This window comes from Bison bison, unplaced genomic scaffold (assembly GCF_000754665.1).
Source record: "Bison bison bison isolate TAMUID 2011002044 unplaced genomic scaffold, Bison_UMD1.0 scf7180017864180, whole genome shotgun sequence".
Lineage (NCBI taxonomy): Eukaryota > Metazoa > Chordata > Mammalia > Artiodactyla > Bovidae > Bison > Bison bison.
Genome location: NW_011494752.1, coordinates 3,141,019 through 3,156,555, shown reverse-complemented (window position 1 = coordinate 3,156,555; position 15,537 = coordinate 3,141,019). Strand labels below are relative to the sequence as shown.

At 56.8% G+C, this 15,537-nt stretch overlaps 1 protein-coding gene and 1 long non-coding RNA gene across 4 annotated transcripts in view; one reads left to right on the top strand and one right to left on the bottom strand.

The window, feature by feature from the left end:
- The window catches only part of GRB7 (growth factor receptor-bound protein 7), an 8,897-nt gene extending 641 nt beyond the window's left edge, over positions 1-8,256 (top strand). For 2 of the 3 annotated variants that reach the window (XM_010842655.1, XM_010842654.1), the window contains exons 2-15: positions 4,048-4,204; positions 4,315-4,468; positions 4,650-4,806; positions 4,901-5,022; positions 5,114-5,191; positions 5,444-5,581; positions 5,922-6,032; positions 6,177-6,275; positions 6,569-6,649; positions 6,757-6,873; positions 7,055-7,115; positions 7,243-7,330; positions 7,434-7,527; positions 7,720-8,256. In XM_010842655.1, coding sequence (XP_010840957.1) covers positions 4,053-4,204; positions 4,315-4,468; positions 4,650-4,806; positions 4,901-5,022; positions 5,114-5,191; positions 5,444-5,581; positions 5,922-6,032; positions 6,177-6,275; positions 6,569-6,649; positions 6,757-6,873; positions 7,055-7,115; positions 7,243-7,330; positions 7,434-7,527; positions 7,720-7,866 — 1,599 coding nt within the window. In that variant the 5' untranslated portion in view covers positions 4,048-4,052 and the 3' untranslated portion in view covers positions 7,867-8,256. Of the gene's footprint in view, positions 1-811; positions 1,398-4,047; positions 4,205-4,314; positions 4,469-4,649; positions 4,807-4,900; positions 5,023-5,113; positions 5,192-5,443; positions 5,582-5,921; positions 6,033-6,176; positions 6,276-6,568; positions 6,650-6,756; positions 6,874-7,054; positions 7,116-7,242; positions 7,331-7,433; positions 7,528-7,719 lie in introns of those variants that run through there. The other variant, XM_010842656.1, reaches the window with a different exon arrangement.
- On the bottom strand, positions 6,177-15,537 carry LOC104990530. The gene is made up of 3 exons (XR_825519.1): positions 15,279-15,537; positions 7,378-7,485; positions 6,177-6,364 (listed from the first exon to the last, which is right to left on the bottom strand). It is a non-coding gene; the product is annotated as an uncharacterized LOC104990530 (long non-coding RNA).

The following is a 15,537-nucleotide window of genomic DNA, read 5'->3' as shown; positions in this document are numbered from 1 at the left end:
TTAGGGGTGGGGAGCACCAGTAGATCCGGGAGAAAGATGTGGAGATCTTTGGAGAATATGGAGAAAGATGTGGCCTCCTGCTGTGTTTCTCTGGAAGCCTCACTTTCTCTTTTCCTCCAGCCTCCCATCCTGCCCCCTCCTCACTATCTGCCCTCGGTCTTTCCCTGTTTTCATTCCCTGTTCTCCCCATTCCTTCGTCCCTCTCCACCCCGCCCCCAACAGCCCCAAACACACACTCCAACCTGCTGATGGGGTCAGGGAAGCAGGAATCCAGTTTCTCTCCTCCCCAAGAGGCGGCGGATTTCCCGCTGAAACTAGCCCCTCCCCACATCCCCAGAAAGAGAGCTGGGAGGGGTGTCCCAATGCCGAGGGGGCAGCCCTAAGTGTCTCCCAGGCTCTGTCTGCTTTGACCCCAGTTTGAGTTCCCCCAAGTCTTTATTAAAGACAGATGTCTCTGTCGGGGCAGCGGGGCACCCTCCAACTTGGAGCGCAGTAAAGGAGACAGATTCTCTGAATTGCTAGAGCTTCATCTCTCTGGATTGCATCCTCTCAGCAATACAGGCTTCCCTGGTAGATCAGCTGGTAAAGAATCTGTCTGCAATGCAGGAGACCCCAGTTCAATTCCATTCCTGGGTTGGGAAGATCCTCTGGAGGAGGGCATGGCAATCCACTCCAGTATTCTTGCCTGGAGGATCCCCATGGACAGAGGAGCTTGGCGAGCTACATACAGTCCTTGGGGTCGCAGAGTCGGACACAACTGAGCAACTGAACTAAACTGAACTGAGCGACTCAGCACAGCCCTCCGGTGGGAAGGTGGGGGTGGGACAGGCCCCGGGGAGGGGGGTGGTCCCTTCTGGCTTCAGAAAGAAGTGGTCTAGGTAGGCTGAAGGGCTAGATGCTGGGGGTCTGCAGTGCAGTAGGGCCTGGGGAGAGTGGGTGCGCAGTGCGGGAGGGGGTCAGATTGCCTTGTCCGTCTGAATAGTCCTGGGGAAGACTTGGATCCCAGTCGGGGTCTCCCTGGCACGCTGGGGATGGAGAACGCACCTGCCTGCCCTTGCCAGGCCTTCCAACCCCACTGCGCCTCGAGAATGCCCCCTCTTGGTCCGCCTGTCCTGGACTCTGCTCTCCCCTCTCCACCCGCACCCTCTCCCCGCTATCCTGCTGGGGGGGCCCCCCGTGAAGGCAAGCAGCCTGTAATGATTAACTCCACAGACACTCTAGCATTCTTCCCGAATTAAACTTTAAAAGAGCTGCCCCCCTCATTCCCATTGGATGTTTTTCCCCCAGTGCGGGAGGGGGCGGGGCCGCAGGGTCCGGGGGCCCTGCCCCCAACTCCAGGTCAGCTAGGGGTTTCCCGCCTCTTCACCTGAGCCCTCACCCTAAGCGCTCCCCCACAGGTAAAGCCTTCCTCCTAACTAAATCCCGATGCGGGCAGGGCGTGGGGTTCCTGGGCCTGGCGGGGGCCTTCCCGCCACCTCCAGGCCCCAGCTCCAGCCCCTCCCCACCCCACCCCGCCCGGTACCGAAGGTGGCCTTGTTTTCTACCGGCCCTCTGCCCTGAGCCCTGCCACCCGCCCTCGGGGCCAGCCAGGTGGGGCAAGATTCAGGAAGTAAACAAGGAGGCTGGAGGCGGGAGGGCGGGAAGGAGGGTGGGGCCCGAGCCACGGGGGCGGGGAAGTCGCAGAAAGGAGTCGCAATACTAAGGGGACAGATTGATGTGGGGGTCGATTTCTTCAATATAACCTTCCCAGGGCCTCAGGTTGAAAGTTTTAGGTCTCTCGGGGTGGTGGAGGGGGCTGCCCAGGGGAGACAGCGAGGACCGGTTTCTCCCACCTCTCCTCTCTTTGGTCCTGACTCCCCAGTCCTGTCCTGCCTTAGAAGGTTCTGGAGAGCTGGGTGATGGGATCTGAAGGCTAAACCCATCCAGAGTCAGCCTTCCCGCCCCCCACAGAGGCCAGACTCTAGTCTGATTCAAATCTACCCTCTTCCCTTCCAAACGCTGCCCAGATTCCCCTTCCCTCTGGGATGGGAGAGGATCCAGTCCTCCTGGTCTCAGACCACACCACTGTTGGTCTCTGGCTTCCTGGAGTGGGTGATTCCTGCAGCCCTTCCCCTAGTCCTTCCTGGAATGAAGTGAGCAGGGCGGTTTGTCAGAGGTTAGGGGGTGGGAGTGGGGGCATTGTGTTTTGGTGTTGATGTGCTGGTGTCTCTTGGTGTCCTACCGTGGGTGGATCTTTTCCTTCCTGGCAGGACCCCCAGCCCCATCGCTGGCTCACTCTCCTGGCCTTCCCCTGTCTGCCTGTCTGTGTCTGTCTTCCTGTGTGTCTTGACTTTCCACTCCTGCTCCGGAGTACGCCTTTGATCAGAATGCCCAGGAGAGTATATGAATTAAAAGGACCCTCATCTCCCAGGGATGATGAGGATGAGACCCTCCCGGGCCAGCTGAGTCCTGGGTGCTAAGAGTGGGCAGCAGCAGCAGAGTGGAAGTCTGGGGGGCCCGGACAGGAGAAGGAGCACTGCACGTTTCTTTGGGTTACTTTAGGTACCCCAGGGGCACCCCTGTGAGGTCAGCTCCACTCCAGATGGGCTTCTGAATCCCGGTCAGGCTTTTCTTCTCTCCCTCCTGGGTGAGGGGGCTCCTGGGCTGGGTGGTGGCTACCGGGGGCCCTTTGCAGGTTGCACCTGGACCTGGTCTGGAGGTAGGCCAAAGGTGGGGAGGAGGAGATGATGTCAGAGGAGCCTCAGCCTCCCCCCACCCCACCCACATCTTCCTCCTCCCCAATCCTGTTGTGGGGGGAGCTGGGGGAGTGGAGGGGATGGGTAGAGGCAGGGTTGTTTGTGTTTCTCCTAAGCCAGGAAGTAGTGGAGATGAGTCAAGGATGAATGGAGAGCTTCAGGCAGTGTGTCCCGCCCCACCCTGACTCACCTGTCCCCCAAATCTCCTTATGTCCTCACTTAAAGTTTGGGGACCTGCCTCATCCTGAGTGCGGGGACGGGGGGCAGATCGTGGGCACCTTAGGCAAGCTAACAGCCCTGGCCCAGTATCTGGAGCACAGGCAGGGGACAGAACGGCAGGTCCTCCCAGGTCCCTCCCAGGTCTCAGCCCAGCCTAAAGGGTCTTGGTTCCTGGGGAGGAGGGGCTTGCGATGCCTCCACCTGCTGGTGGCCATCCCCATCTCCTGGATGCCGTGTAGTGCCTATGGGCAATAAAACGTGGGTAAGACCCTGGCCTTGCCTGGGATGGCTGGGCATCTTCAGACCACTGGGTGGATAAGACAGGTGCACAGTCATTGGTGCGGAGGCCCCAGCACAGGGCTGAGAGGGAGCCCTTCAGTCTGAATGTGGAAAATCCAGGAAGGTTTCTCAAAGGAGGTGGCTCTGGCGTTGAGGCCTCAAGAAAGTTGGGGAGGGGGAGGGGTCTAAGGAAGGCACACAAGGTTTGGGGGCCGCTGGGGAGCGGGCCCCAGGCTCGCCTTCTCCCTCCCACTGCAGCTGAGCCCGCCTCCTGCCCTCCTGGTTCCTGTCCTTCCCCACCTCCTTCTCTCCTTCTGTGCATCACTCAGCACTTGAGCAGGCGTTGCCACAACAGGCTCTGGCAACAAAGCCCTGGGAAAACCTGGGGCAGAGCCCAGAGGAGTGAGTGCCCCACGCTGGGAAGTGCAAGGGTGACACTGAACCGGGCTGTGTGGGGGTCAGGGAGTCGGTCGCTGCTGCCTGACCTGTGGTGAGGGGACCCTCCCAGCTCTTCCCCTGGGCAACCTGGGGTCAGGAAGAGCACTGGACTGGGAGTCCAAACGCTGATCTGCTCCCTGTCTCACCTGTGATGAGGCAGGAATGCTTCTTTCTCAGGACTCAGAGTCCCTTTTTGTAACAGGGGCTCACTCTGCCCTTCGCCAGAGGCTCCAGGGAACCCCAGTTAGGGGGAGATCAAGGAGGGGCCCGATAAACTCTGAGGGGCACCCGACTGAAGGGTGAAGGAGGTCTGGGTCCCCTTGGCCCCTATCCCCAGGACCAGGGCACAAGAGCAGCTGTTTCTCTTCTCCCTTAGAGGTCATGGAGCTGGGTCTGTCTCCGCTCCATCTCAGCAGCTCCCCAGAAGACCTGTACCTGGCCTCTGGGACCCCTCCTGGGACTCCCCCGCCTCTCGATGCCCCTCTGTCTGGGGAGGTGAAGAGGTCCCAGCCTCTGCCCATTCCAACCAGCAGGTAAAATGGGGTGTCGGCCGATGGAGGGAGGCTGGGGGGAGCGAGCGGTCAGCACTGGAGTAATGCACAGAAGCTTACCGTCAACTCCTCCCCTCCATCTCCCGCCCCAGGAAACTTCTTCTAGAGGAGGAGCTGCAGTCAACCTCTCTGCCCTCCATCCCCAACCCCTTCCCCGAGCTCTGCAGTCCTTCTTCACAGAGCCCCATTCTTGGGGGGTCCTCCAGTGCAAGGGGGCTGCTCCCTCGAGACACGAGCTGCCCCCATGTGAGTTGCCCTGGGAAACAGAAGGCAGGGAGCATGGGGTGCTAGGGGATGGGGCAGATACAGTGCCGCCTTGGCTGGGTGGAGGGGATTTGGTCAAGGATCCCAGAGGGTAGAGCAGAGGGGGATGGGAGAGAACCACCCTTTGCCCTTCCCTGCGTCACCTGCCATTCCTGGGGTGCAGGTCATAAAGGTGTACAGTGAAGATGGGACCTGCCGCTCGGTGGAGGTGGCGACAGGTGCCACGGCTCGCTATGTGTGCGAGATGCTGGTGCAGCGATCTCACGCCCTGAGTGACGAGAACTGGGGGCTGGTGGAGTGCCACCCCTACCTAGCACTGGGTAAGTTGGGGCGCAGGGGGCTGCCTGGCCTGGGAGGCAGTGCTTCACACTTGACTGGCCTCCACTGACCCCTGCTTTTTGCCCTTGACCCCAGAGCGGGCCTTGGAGGACCATGAGTCAGTGGCAGAAGTGCAGGCTGCCTGGCCTATTGGTGGAGACAGCCGCATCGTCTTCCGGAAGAACTTTGCCAAATACGAGCTGTTCAAGAGCACTCCAGTGAGTGTGTGTAAGAGGGGGGTCTGGGCCCAGAAACCTCAACCTCTACCCGGATCCTCAGTCCCTGACTCCTGGCTCCTTTTGCCCCCAGCACTCCCTGTTCCCAGAAAAGATGGTCTCTAGCTGTCTGGATGCACACACAGGCATGTCCCATGAGGACGTCATCCAGGTGAGGGCCCACTCCCATTTCATGGCTGTGACTCCCCAGGATCGCCCGGGGCTTCTTGGCCGGGAAGCTCGTGCCGTCCCTCTATGGGGTGGAAAGCCCAGCACCGCCCTAAGCATCAGTTTCTTCCTCTGTTACATGACAGTAAATGTAAACCCCTGCCACCAAGGCAGGTGCTAGGAAGGCGTGTGTGTGTGTGTGTGTGTGTGTGTGTGTGGCCACCTCTAGGCTCTCACCCTGCTCTCCTGTCCTCAGAACTTCCTGAATGCAGGCAGCTTCCCAGAGATCCAGGGCTTCCTGCAGCTCCGGGGGTCAGGGCGCAAGCTTTGGAAACGGTTTTTTTGCTTCCTGCGCCGCTCTGGCCTGTATTACTCCACCAAGGGCACTTCCAAGGTGAGGTCTTAAAGGTGACAGCCCCGGCCCCTGGGAGACCCCATCCCTGGTGCTTCTAGGAGCTGCCCCTTCTCTGTGGGAACTCCTAGACCTTTCACCCTCTAGGCCCTGAGACCCTCAGCTACCCCTCTTCCCCTCCCAGCTCACCTGCCCCAGAAGGTAGCAGTGGGAGAGGCAGGCGAACTGAGTTCAAGTCGTGGCTCTGCTTCTATGTGCTGTGTGACCTGGGGCACTTCTCTGCTCCTCTCTGAGCCTGGACTCTCCCCAGCTGGTTGAGGGGGGATGGTGAGAGGAGCATAGGGTCTGCCTGTACAAAGTCTTGCTCACTCGTGCTGCGCAGGATCCGAGGCACCTGCAGTACGTAGCAGATGTGAACGAGTCCAATGTGTACGTGGTGACCCAGGGCCGCAAGCTCTATGGGATGCCCACAGACTTCGGCTTCTGTATCAAGGTGAGGATCCTACCTGGGGCTTCTGAGCTGCTTCTGGGACCCCCCAGCCTCCTCTCCTTGCACCCTGCCCTGCCCCACGGAGACGGGAGACGGCATCTGGTTCTAAAGGCAGATGTGGGACCAGGCAGTTTCCTCTCCCCGCAGCCAAACAAGCTTCGAAATGGCCACAAGGGGCTTCGCCTCTTCTGCACTGAGGATGAGCGGAGCCGCTCCTGCTGGTTAGCCGCCTTCCGCCTCTTCAAGGTGAGGTCCTGGCACTGGCTGGGGGGCTGACCCAGCTCTCGGGATCCCTGGCGTGAGGGAGGAGTCATAGTTCTGCCCCCAGGAAGTCTCTGGAATGAGAGGGCATCATCATAGCTCTGCTCTCTCAGAATCCTTGGTCCAAGACTGGAGTTGCGGCTCTGGCTTCAGGAAGCCCCTCAACCAGGGGCAGGGATGTTGCCCGATTCTTGGGGAGTCCTGGTCTGGGCGGGGCACCACAGCGGAGCCCCCAGCATCTGTGTGACCTCTGGCCTCTTTCTCTCTCCACCTCGCAGTTTGGGGTACAGCTGTATAAGAATTACCAGCAGACACTGTGCCGCCACATGTGCCCACCCTGTGGGGGTTCCCCACCTTCGGTGAGTGTTCATAGGGTGTTGTGGGAGGGGGAGGGGAGGCACCCAGGCCCCATGCCAGGGATACTGAGGTCCCATCTGACCCCTCTCCCGTCCTGTCCAACCTGCAGAGGAGTGTCTCAGACAACACCCTGGTGGCCATGGACTTCTCCGGCCATGCTGGGCGTGTCATTGAGAACCCCCGGGAAGCTCTGAGCGCCGCCCTGGAGGAGGCCCAGGCCTGGCGGGTGAGGGGGCTACACTCAGCTGCTTGTCTGTACTGCTCTCCATCTGGGCTTCCATGGAGCGGGAAGAGGAGAGCGAGGGGCGAGGGGAGGCACCCAGCTGCAGAAAGAGGCTCTATATTCTTGAGGGGCTAGTAATGCTCCAGCCGTGCCCTGATCCCCCGTGTCCCCCACTGTTCTGCAGAAGAAAACGAACCACCGTCTCAGCCTGCCCACCCCCAGCTCGGGCACGAGCCTCAGTGCAGGTGGGTGAGGGCCCGCTGTCCTCAGGGGCAGGGGCTGGTATGGCTTCTCTGAGCATTCCTGTTGCGGGTGGTGAGAAGGAGGGTCCCCGCCCCGGAGTGACCACCCATCTGCCTCCTCTCACCCCAGCCATCCACCGCACACAACCCTGGTTCCATGGACGCATTTCTCGCGAGGAGAGCCAGCGGCTCATCAGGCAGCAGGGCCTGGTTGATGGGTAAGGGACTGGGCTGGGCAGGGCAGCAGACCAGGGAGGAAACAGACCTGGGTCCGGGTGGTGGCCTCGTGTCCTCCGGTCACGTTGCCTTGTCTCCTGGCAGCCTGTTCCTGGTCCGAGAGAGTCAGCGGAACCCACAGGGCTTTGTGCTTTCTCTGTGCCACGTGCAGAAAGTCAAACATTACCTTATCCTGCCGGTGAGTATCCCTGCTTCCTGCCGCAGAAACGCCCAGCAGCCCGTCCTCCCTACCCCGCCCCCAGGGTGCCTGGGGTCTCCCCTCTTTCCTTGCTGCTGCACAAGCAATGGGGACCTCAGCCTTGGCCCAGGAGGGCACTCCTCCAGGCCCTCACCCCTCCCTGACTTCCCACCCACTGTGGCCACACCCCAGAGCGAGGAGGAGGGGCGCCTGTACTTCAGCATGGACGATGGCCAGACTCGCTTCACCGACCTGCTGCAGCTCGTGGAGTTCCACCAGCTGAACCGCGGCATCCTGCCCTGCCTGCTGCGCTACTGCTGCACCCGCGTGGCCCTCTGACCACTGCACGGGCCGGTCACATCTCGGCCCACCCCAGGCTGCCCCCCTCCTCCGGAGCTGCCCGCCCTGGAGCGGACTCAGAGTGGGTAGAAGGTGAGGCCAGGATCATCATGAATGGCTGGGAGCTCCCCTACTCCAGTTTTCTCCTCTGCTCCTTGCCTCCCTCAAGCAGAAGGTGCTCCCCACCCAGTCCACCCTCAACTTCTCCTTCAGGGAAGGCACTTATGTGGCCCTCTCCCCTTCACGGAGCTCCAGGGTGCTGCTCTGGGACAGGACACTATGGGAGAAATGGGGGCAGCCCAGGTGGTCTTTACACCCACATTTTGTACAGACTGAGAGGCCAGTTGATCTCTGTTTTATACTAGTGACAATAAAGATTATTTTTTGGTACACCTGTGAGTTCTGTCTGGCAAGGCCCAGCTAGCTGGGGCTGGGGGTGATCAGGAGAGGTGAAAGTGGAAGTTGCTAGTCGTGTTTGACTCTTTGCGACCCCATGGACTCTACAGTCCATGGAATTCTCCAGGCCAGAATACTGGAGTGGGTAGCCTTTCCCTTGTCCAGGGGATCTTCCCAACCCAGGGATCGAACCCAGCTCTCCCACTTTGCAGGAGGATTCTTTACCAGCTGAGCCAGAAGGGAAGCCCAAGAATAAGCCTATTGCTTCTCCAGTGGATCTTCCTGACCCAGGGACTGAATTGGGGTCTCCTGCTTTGCAGGCGGATGCTTTACCAACTGAGTTATCAGGGAAGCCCACCAAGAGAGATGGGCACCAGTCAAACTCTTGAAAATGTGTCAGATGGATCCAGGCCGTGTGAAGCCAAACCTGGATGTTTCTTTCTTTCTTTAAAATAGTTATTTGGCTGCACCAGGTCTTAGTTGTGGCATGTGACCTCTTTAGTTGTAATATGTGGATCTAGTTCCCTGACCAGGGATTGAACCTGGGTCCCCTACATTAGCCACTGGACCACTAGGGAAGTCCCCAAGCCTGATGTTTCTTGAGGAGCTCTTGGTCATCAGAGAGTCTCGGTACTCAGTAGAGTCTTGGTACCACCTACTGGCTCATAGTAGGTGCCCAAGGATGGCTTGTTAAATGAATGAACAAACAGGGGACTGTCATCCAGGTGAGGCTTCCTGACGGGACCTAAAGCCCGGAGGTCACTCTAACAGGGCCTGGGAGCTGGAGATGGGTCAGACAGCATCCATGTCCTCGGCAAGTCCTGGGCTACCTGGTAGGGTAATGAGTCCTGACAAACACACAGTCCATCATCACCAAGTCACACAATGGCTCCATTGCCTTACCTCCAGTGGGTCCCTGTGTTCAACTCCTCCCTCCCCAACTGAAGATCTGCTTTCTGTCCTTACAGTTGGTTCCACTGTTTTCTGTACTGTTTGTTGTTCTGTTTTCTCCAGAAAGCCATGGTGGAATCCCACAGCACTCAGCCCCCTGAGTCTGGCTTCCTCTCCAATCTGTCCTTCAACATCCAGAGTGGTATTTCCAAAATAGCACTCTGCTTGCTCCCTGCCCCTCCCTGCACCATGCCTCCACTTCAGCGCAGATAGACCCTGCAGGGTCTGGCCTCTGCCCATGCCAGTCTATCTTTTTGTCTAAGAGCTTTATAGTTTCAGCTCCTACATGATGGGAAAACTTTATAAGAAAGATATCACATTGGCAACCCCTGAAATGCTGCTCAATCTTCAGATCACAAAGAGAGAGAACCTCCCTCCAGACACATGAAACTCACCGAGGCATTATTTTTGCCAAGAAATCAAGCTCCCTGCATCCAATGACGAGTTTTATAAAAAATCAGAGGAACATGTGAAATGACATGCGGGGATACGATGACCAAAATCCAGACTGGGAAACTACAGAACAGATAACCCGGTTTCTTCAACAACAAAAAATTACAAGAAAAGAAAAGATGGGAAATCTCTAGGTTTCAAGAAATTTAGACACTTATCAAGCAGATGTAATGTGTTGACCTATTTGATTCAAATCCAAACTAGTGAACTATAAGAAGCATTTATGAGCAATTGGGGAAACTTTGAACTCTGATGAGATATTTGATAATATTAAGGAATTATGGTTAACTTTTTAAAGAGTGATAGTGGTATTGTGGTTATGGGTTTTTTTTTAAGTCTTCACGTTTAAGAGATTCATTCTGAAGTACTTATGAGTGAAACGATGTCTCAGCTTTTTTAAAAAGAGTTTTAAAAAATGTCTTATTTATTTTTAGTTTTGGCTGCACTGGGTCTTCATTGCTGTGCACGGGCTTTCCCTAGTTGCAGAGAGTGGGGGCTGCTCTAGTTTGGCGCGTGGACTTCTTACTGTGGTGGCTCCTCTGCTTGCAGAGCACAGGCTCCAGGGTTCGTGGGCTTCAGTAGTTATGGCGCCCAGGCTCAATTACCCCATGGCATGTAGAACCTTTCTGAACCAGGGGTCAAACTCGATTCTCCTGCATTGGCAGGCAGATTCTTAAACATTGGACCACCAAGGAGGTCCTCAACTTTGTTTTGGGGGGCTTAAAAAATTGTTTCTCATGATTTTCTGGCTTAACTGGATAGTTCTGCTTTGTATGATCTTGACTGGGCCACTGGAAAAGACTGGGAGACCCAAAACAGTCTCATTTACTATGGCTGGTAGTTGGTACTCATGCTGCTTAGACGTGCAGCTGAAGTTTTTCGCCAAAGGTCTTTGATGCTCCTTCATTTGAATCTTGGAGAAGGCAATGGCACCCCACTCCAATAGTCCTGCCTGGAAAATCCCACGGACGGAGGAGCCTGGTAGGCTGCAGTCCATGGGGTCGCTAAGAGTCAGACATGACTGAGCGACTTCACTTTCACTTTTCACTTTCATGCATTGGAGAAGGATATGGCAACCCACTCCATTGTTCTTGCCTGGAGAATCCCAGGGACGGGGAAGCCTGGTGGGCTGCCGTCTATGGGGTCGCACAGTCAGACACGACTGAAGTGACTTAGCAGCAGCAGCAGCAGCATTTGAATCTCCTCCTAGGGTCTTTGAGCTCCTCACATTATAGCTTTCGGATTCTAAGAAAGTATATTCTACTAGTGTTGGAGGGTCTCCTGTGGAGGTGTGGGTCGGCACTGGCAGCAGCAGTCTTGGAAGGGACCCCTTGGCCTAAGTTCTCTTCTCAACTTTGTTTTTAAAATAACCTAGAGGTTAGGGGAGAGAGTGTGAGCATAGTCATGACTGCGTTGACACTGTTTGAAGCTGGGTAATTGGTACTTGGTGATGGGCTTCCCTCATAGCTCAGTTGGTAAAGAATCCACCTGCAATGCAGGAGACCCCGGTTCAATTTCTGGGTTGGGAAGATCCGCTGGAGAAGGGATAGGCTACCCACTCCAGTATTCTTGGGCTTCCCTTGTGGCTCAGCTGGTAAAGAATCCGCCTGTAATGTGGGAGACCCCAGTTCGATTCCTGGGTTGGGAAGATCCCCTGGAGAAAGCAAAGGCTACCCACTCCAGTAGCCTGGCCTGGAGAATTCCATGAACTGTATAGTCCATGGGGTCGCTTCCCTGGTGGCTTAAGAGGGTAAAGCGTCTGCCTGCAATGCGGGAGACCCGGGTTTGATCCCTGGGTCGGGAAGAACCCCTGGAGAAGGAAATGGCAACCCACTTTAGTACTCTTGCCTGGAAAATCCCATGGACAGAGGAGCCTGTTAGGCTACAGTCCATGGGGTCGAAAAGAGTCGGACATGACTGAGCATACATGTGATTCGGTACATGAATGAATTGGTACAATGAATCAGTACATGCGATTCATTCTTTAATTTTGTATAAGCTTTGTCTTTTCAATTGGTTGGGCACGACGTGGTATCCCATTTTGCAGGTGAGGAAACGGACTCCTCAGAATGGCCCCAAATCACAGTGGGAGAGCCAGGTCCTGGCTGTTCTTTTCCCCCACGACTGCCTGACTGCCAGGTGGAATTCCTAAACCGCCGGTAGGGGATCCTCCCTGGAGAGCCCCTCCTTCTCTGCAGCCCTCCTGCTGGCAAGTGGTGTTGTCCTAGGGGGACTTTGAGAAGAACCAGCCACCACAGCCAGCCATCAGGCCAGACTTGGCAGGCCCAGCGCGGCCACTTGTGACCAAAGCACCCCAACCTCGGCTAATCCTGAGGAGAGGAGAGGCCGGGGAGTCAGGCCTTTCGGACAGAGATGGGCAGACAGGCTTCATCCATGCTCAGCCTGGAACCTGCTGGGGATTTACCCTGAAGAAAGTACTGCAGTCCAGAAATGAGAGGGGTGAAGATTTTGTTTCTTTTTAGCAAGATCTGAGGAGCCAGGGACCAGTGCAACCTGCCACCTGCCATGGTTCCCAGAACCATCTCATCAGTGGCTGCTCCTTGGGCTCGAGCTGGCTGGTACTGGCTTATGTGCTGGCCATGGATGCCCAGCACCAACTTCCAAAGTATGGGTGCGAGGGGTCCAGGCTGGGGTGAGTTACAGGGTTAGAATGAGTCACTTTTTTTTTTTTTAGTTTATTTATTTGGCTGGGTTGCAGCACGCAAGATCTTTCCTTGTAGTGCATGGACTTTCTAGTGGTGCGCAGGCTTAGTTGCTTCACAGCTCGTGGGATCTTAGTTCCCCAACCAGGGAGCAAACCTGTGTCCCCTGCATTGCAAGGTGGATTCTTCACCCTGGACCACCGGAGAAGTCCCCGAGTCCCCTCTTAAGCATGTCCAGGTATTTAGGCTGCATAAAGATAGCACACAGTGACCTCTCATCGCCTGAGGCACAGGGCAGGAGACCAAGCCTTTCTATGTCAGTCAGCTAGTTGGAATATGTGAGGTAGATATCATTCCCATTTTACAAATGGGAAACTGAGGTTCAAGGAGAGTCCCCCCTGCCCCCTGAGGTCATAGATACAATTAGGGACAGAGGTCAGGCTCAGCCCATCTCACGAGTGGTGAACACAGTCCTTCCCTGCCTTGTCCTTTGTTCTCTGTCCCTATTCTTCTCAGTACTGGCCCCTCTGACGGACCTGGGCTGCTGGGGGCCTTTGGAGGTAGCTGGCTCAGCCTTGAGCTGGATACTGGAAATCAGCAGCCGGACGTCCTTGGTGACTGGCTGAGATCGCTGGCTTGCTGGAGGAGAGCCAGCAGTTGACAGTGTGGGGGACGAGGGACCCTCAGGTCACAGAGGGACTCAGGGCAAGATTCCCCAGCTCCAAGGATGCAGCATGACCCGCAGAGGCCAGACAGCAGAAGGGACTGCCAAGGAGAGCTGCCGTGCCGGATAGCGGAGGCCTGTGGTTATAAGGAAATCTGGGCTGGTGGAAGAAGGTAGAGGAAGTACAGGCTAGAGCCTCAGATAATGTCTTTTCAATTTTAAGTTATTGGGTTTGATTATCTTTAAAAACGTGCTTTTTAAAGAACATTTCAGAAATCAGAAAAAAGCTGTGGGAAAGGAAAGGAAATTCCCCACATTTCCCCCTGCTGAAGAGGACGCAGGCCCTGAGAGAGGGTGATGTGGGGCCTATGCAGCGGGTTGGCCCTGAAAGGCCTGCTGCACATCATGGACACATCATAGACACCAGCTCCTGGGGCTAGTGTGGCTGCTGTGAGCTGGGCACCAAGGTCTAGAGCTGTCCTGGGTACACCTGGACCTGTGGGAGGGTGTGGCCACAGGGTGGGCCTCCCTGCCTGCTCACGTATGGAGGTCAGAGAGGGCTGGTGCCAACTTTCTGGACTCTGGGAACAGATGCCCAGGATTCTAGGGGAGCCCACCTCTCTTAGGATGTTCTGGGAAGGTCGTCCAGACAGACAAAGCTCTGGCCAGTTCATTCTCTCCCTGCTCCCCAGACACCCTGGTCAATGAAACGTAGGCAGCCTCCAAGTTCATGGGTGGAGGACCTCCCAGTGCAGGCCTAAGGGGTCAGCTTCGGCTCAGTGGCCCTGCCTGGCTCCTTCCTCTTGCTCCAGTGCCAGGCACATTGAGGAGGGAGGGAGGGAGGAAAAGAGAGAGGCAGGGGAGTCCAAGGCCACTGGGAAGGATCCTTTCTTCTGAACCAGCTACATGACCACTTTTCTAACAGTGTCTGGGAGTCCAAGGGTTCCAGTAGGGGTTTTAGGGCAGGCTGGGGAGCTTTGGGGGGAGCACTGTCTTTCTATCTGGGAGTTTGGCGTCATGGTGTATTTAGAAAAAGTTTTCAAGACTGAACCATTGATCTGGTCTGGCAGGCAGAAAAGATGACCCAGAGAGGTCAGGGATTGGTCCAACTTGCCCAGCAGTGGGGTGGGGTGAGGGGTCAGTGGCAGAACCTCAGCTTTGGGGCTGGGGTATGAGGTGTGCAGTAGTCTCTTCCCACAGAGCTTCCAGCTGGGGTGGGGAGTTGGGGGGCGGGTGGGGAGAAGGAGGAACTGGATCTTAGGGAAGTTGGGTGTTGAAGACTGGAATCTAGGGCCTCAGGGGAGTGGGTGATCCTGGGGGCTGAGGCTGGCCCCCAGGGGTCCCCCATGATCCTTATACAGGAAGGGGTGTTGGGAAGTGGGGGTACCACTTGGGCTGAGAAGTGTTGTGCTGTACCAGGCCCTAATGAGGCCTGAAATTCAACTGCATATGGGTTGAGCTGTGATGGCCTCTGGCGTCCTCTTACAAGCCCAGGTCTGTTCCACTGAAGGGGCCAGTTTTTCTTTGCTGGGCATCTGGAGGGCCGTTTATCAAAAACTGTGTTTTCATGGTAAGCAGTTTGTTTTTACTTGGATTGGGTTTACCTCGAGGTGGTTTGGGGGAGACTGAGGAAGAGTGGGAGGTCAATGCTACTCCTTCCACCCCATGGGTCCCTCTAGGGATCCCTGTAGTGGAGCTGGGCCCTGTGACCTTTGAGTTTGAGGGGAAGCTGTAGGCAGGGACAGAATGGGCCACCGACACCCCACAAACCTGCAGCCAGTGGGCATGTTCCTCTGCATCTAGTGCCCAACTGGTGCCCTGAGTTAGATCCACAGCAGAGTAGAAGTGGGCATTCCTATCTCGGTTTTCCAAAAGATTCCAGCGTATCTCCTCTCTCCCAGCCTTGGACCACCCATAGCCCTCTTACATGGATCAGATCAGTCCCATACAGGTTCCCACCTTTTGGTTACCTTCTCCCAAGCTGGTCTGTCCCAAACATCCAAGGGATGAGCTAGGGGTGGGAAGGGGCGCCTGGGTGAGTAGGAGTCATCCGGGGACTCAACCAGCAGTAGCTCTGGCTCCGCAACACGTGATCTGCACCCACCGCCCGCCCTTCCTTCTCCCTTCTCCCCTGCCTCCTCTAGATCTCTGGCGCCCGACGGGCCGAACCCTCGCGGAAATGCGGGCGTCTGGCTCCAGAGAGCCACCTCCGCCTCTGCGGCGGAAAGGCCGGCCCGCCTTGCCAGGGGGCGCGCTGGGTTGGGGAGGGCTGACTTTCAGCTCACCGGGCCCCGCCGAAGCCATCGAAGATGCGCCTTTTATTCCCGGGCCAGCAGCAGGAGGCTCGCGCGGCGCCCCAGCAATGAACCCATCCGTCGCGGAGCAAGGGGATTATTAGTTTGCTCTTCATGGAGAGTCGGTGGGCTGGGTGAAGGCCTTGAGAGATCGGGTGGGTGGAGGGAGGTCTGAACACCGCATCCAAGCACCACGGGGCCTCTAGGGGCGAAGCCCAGGCAGGACCCCGCGGGCGCGGCAGGCTCCGGT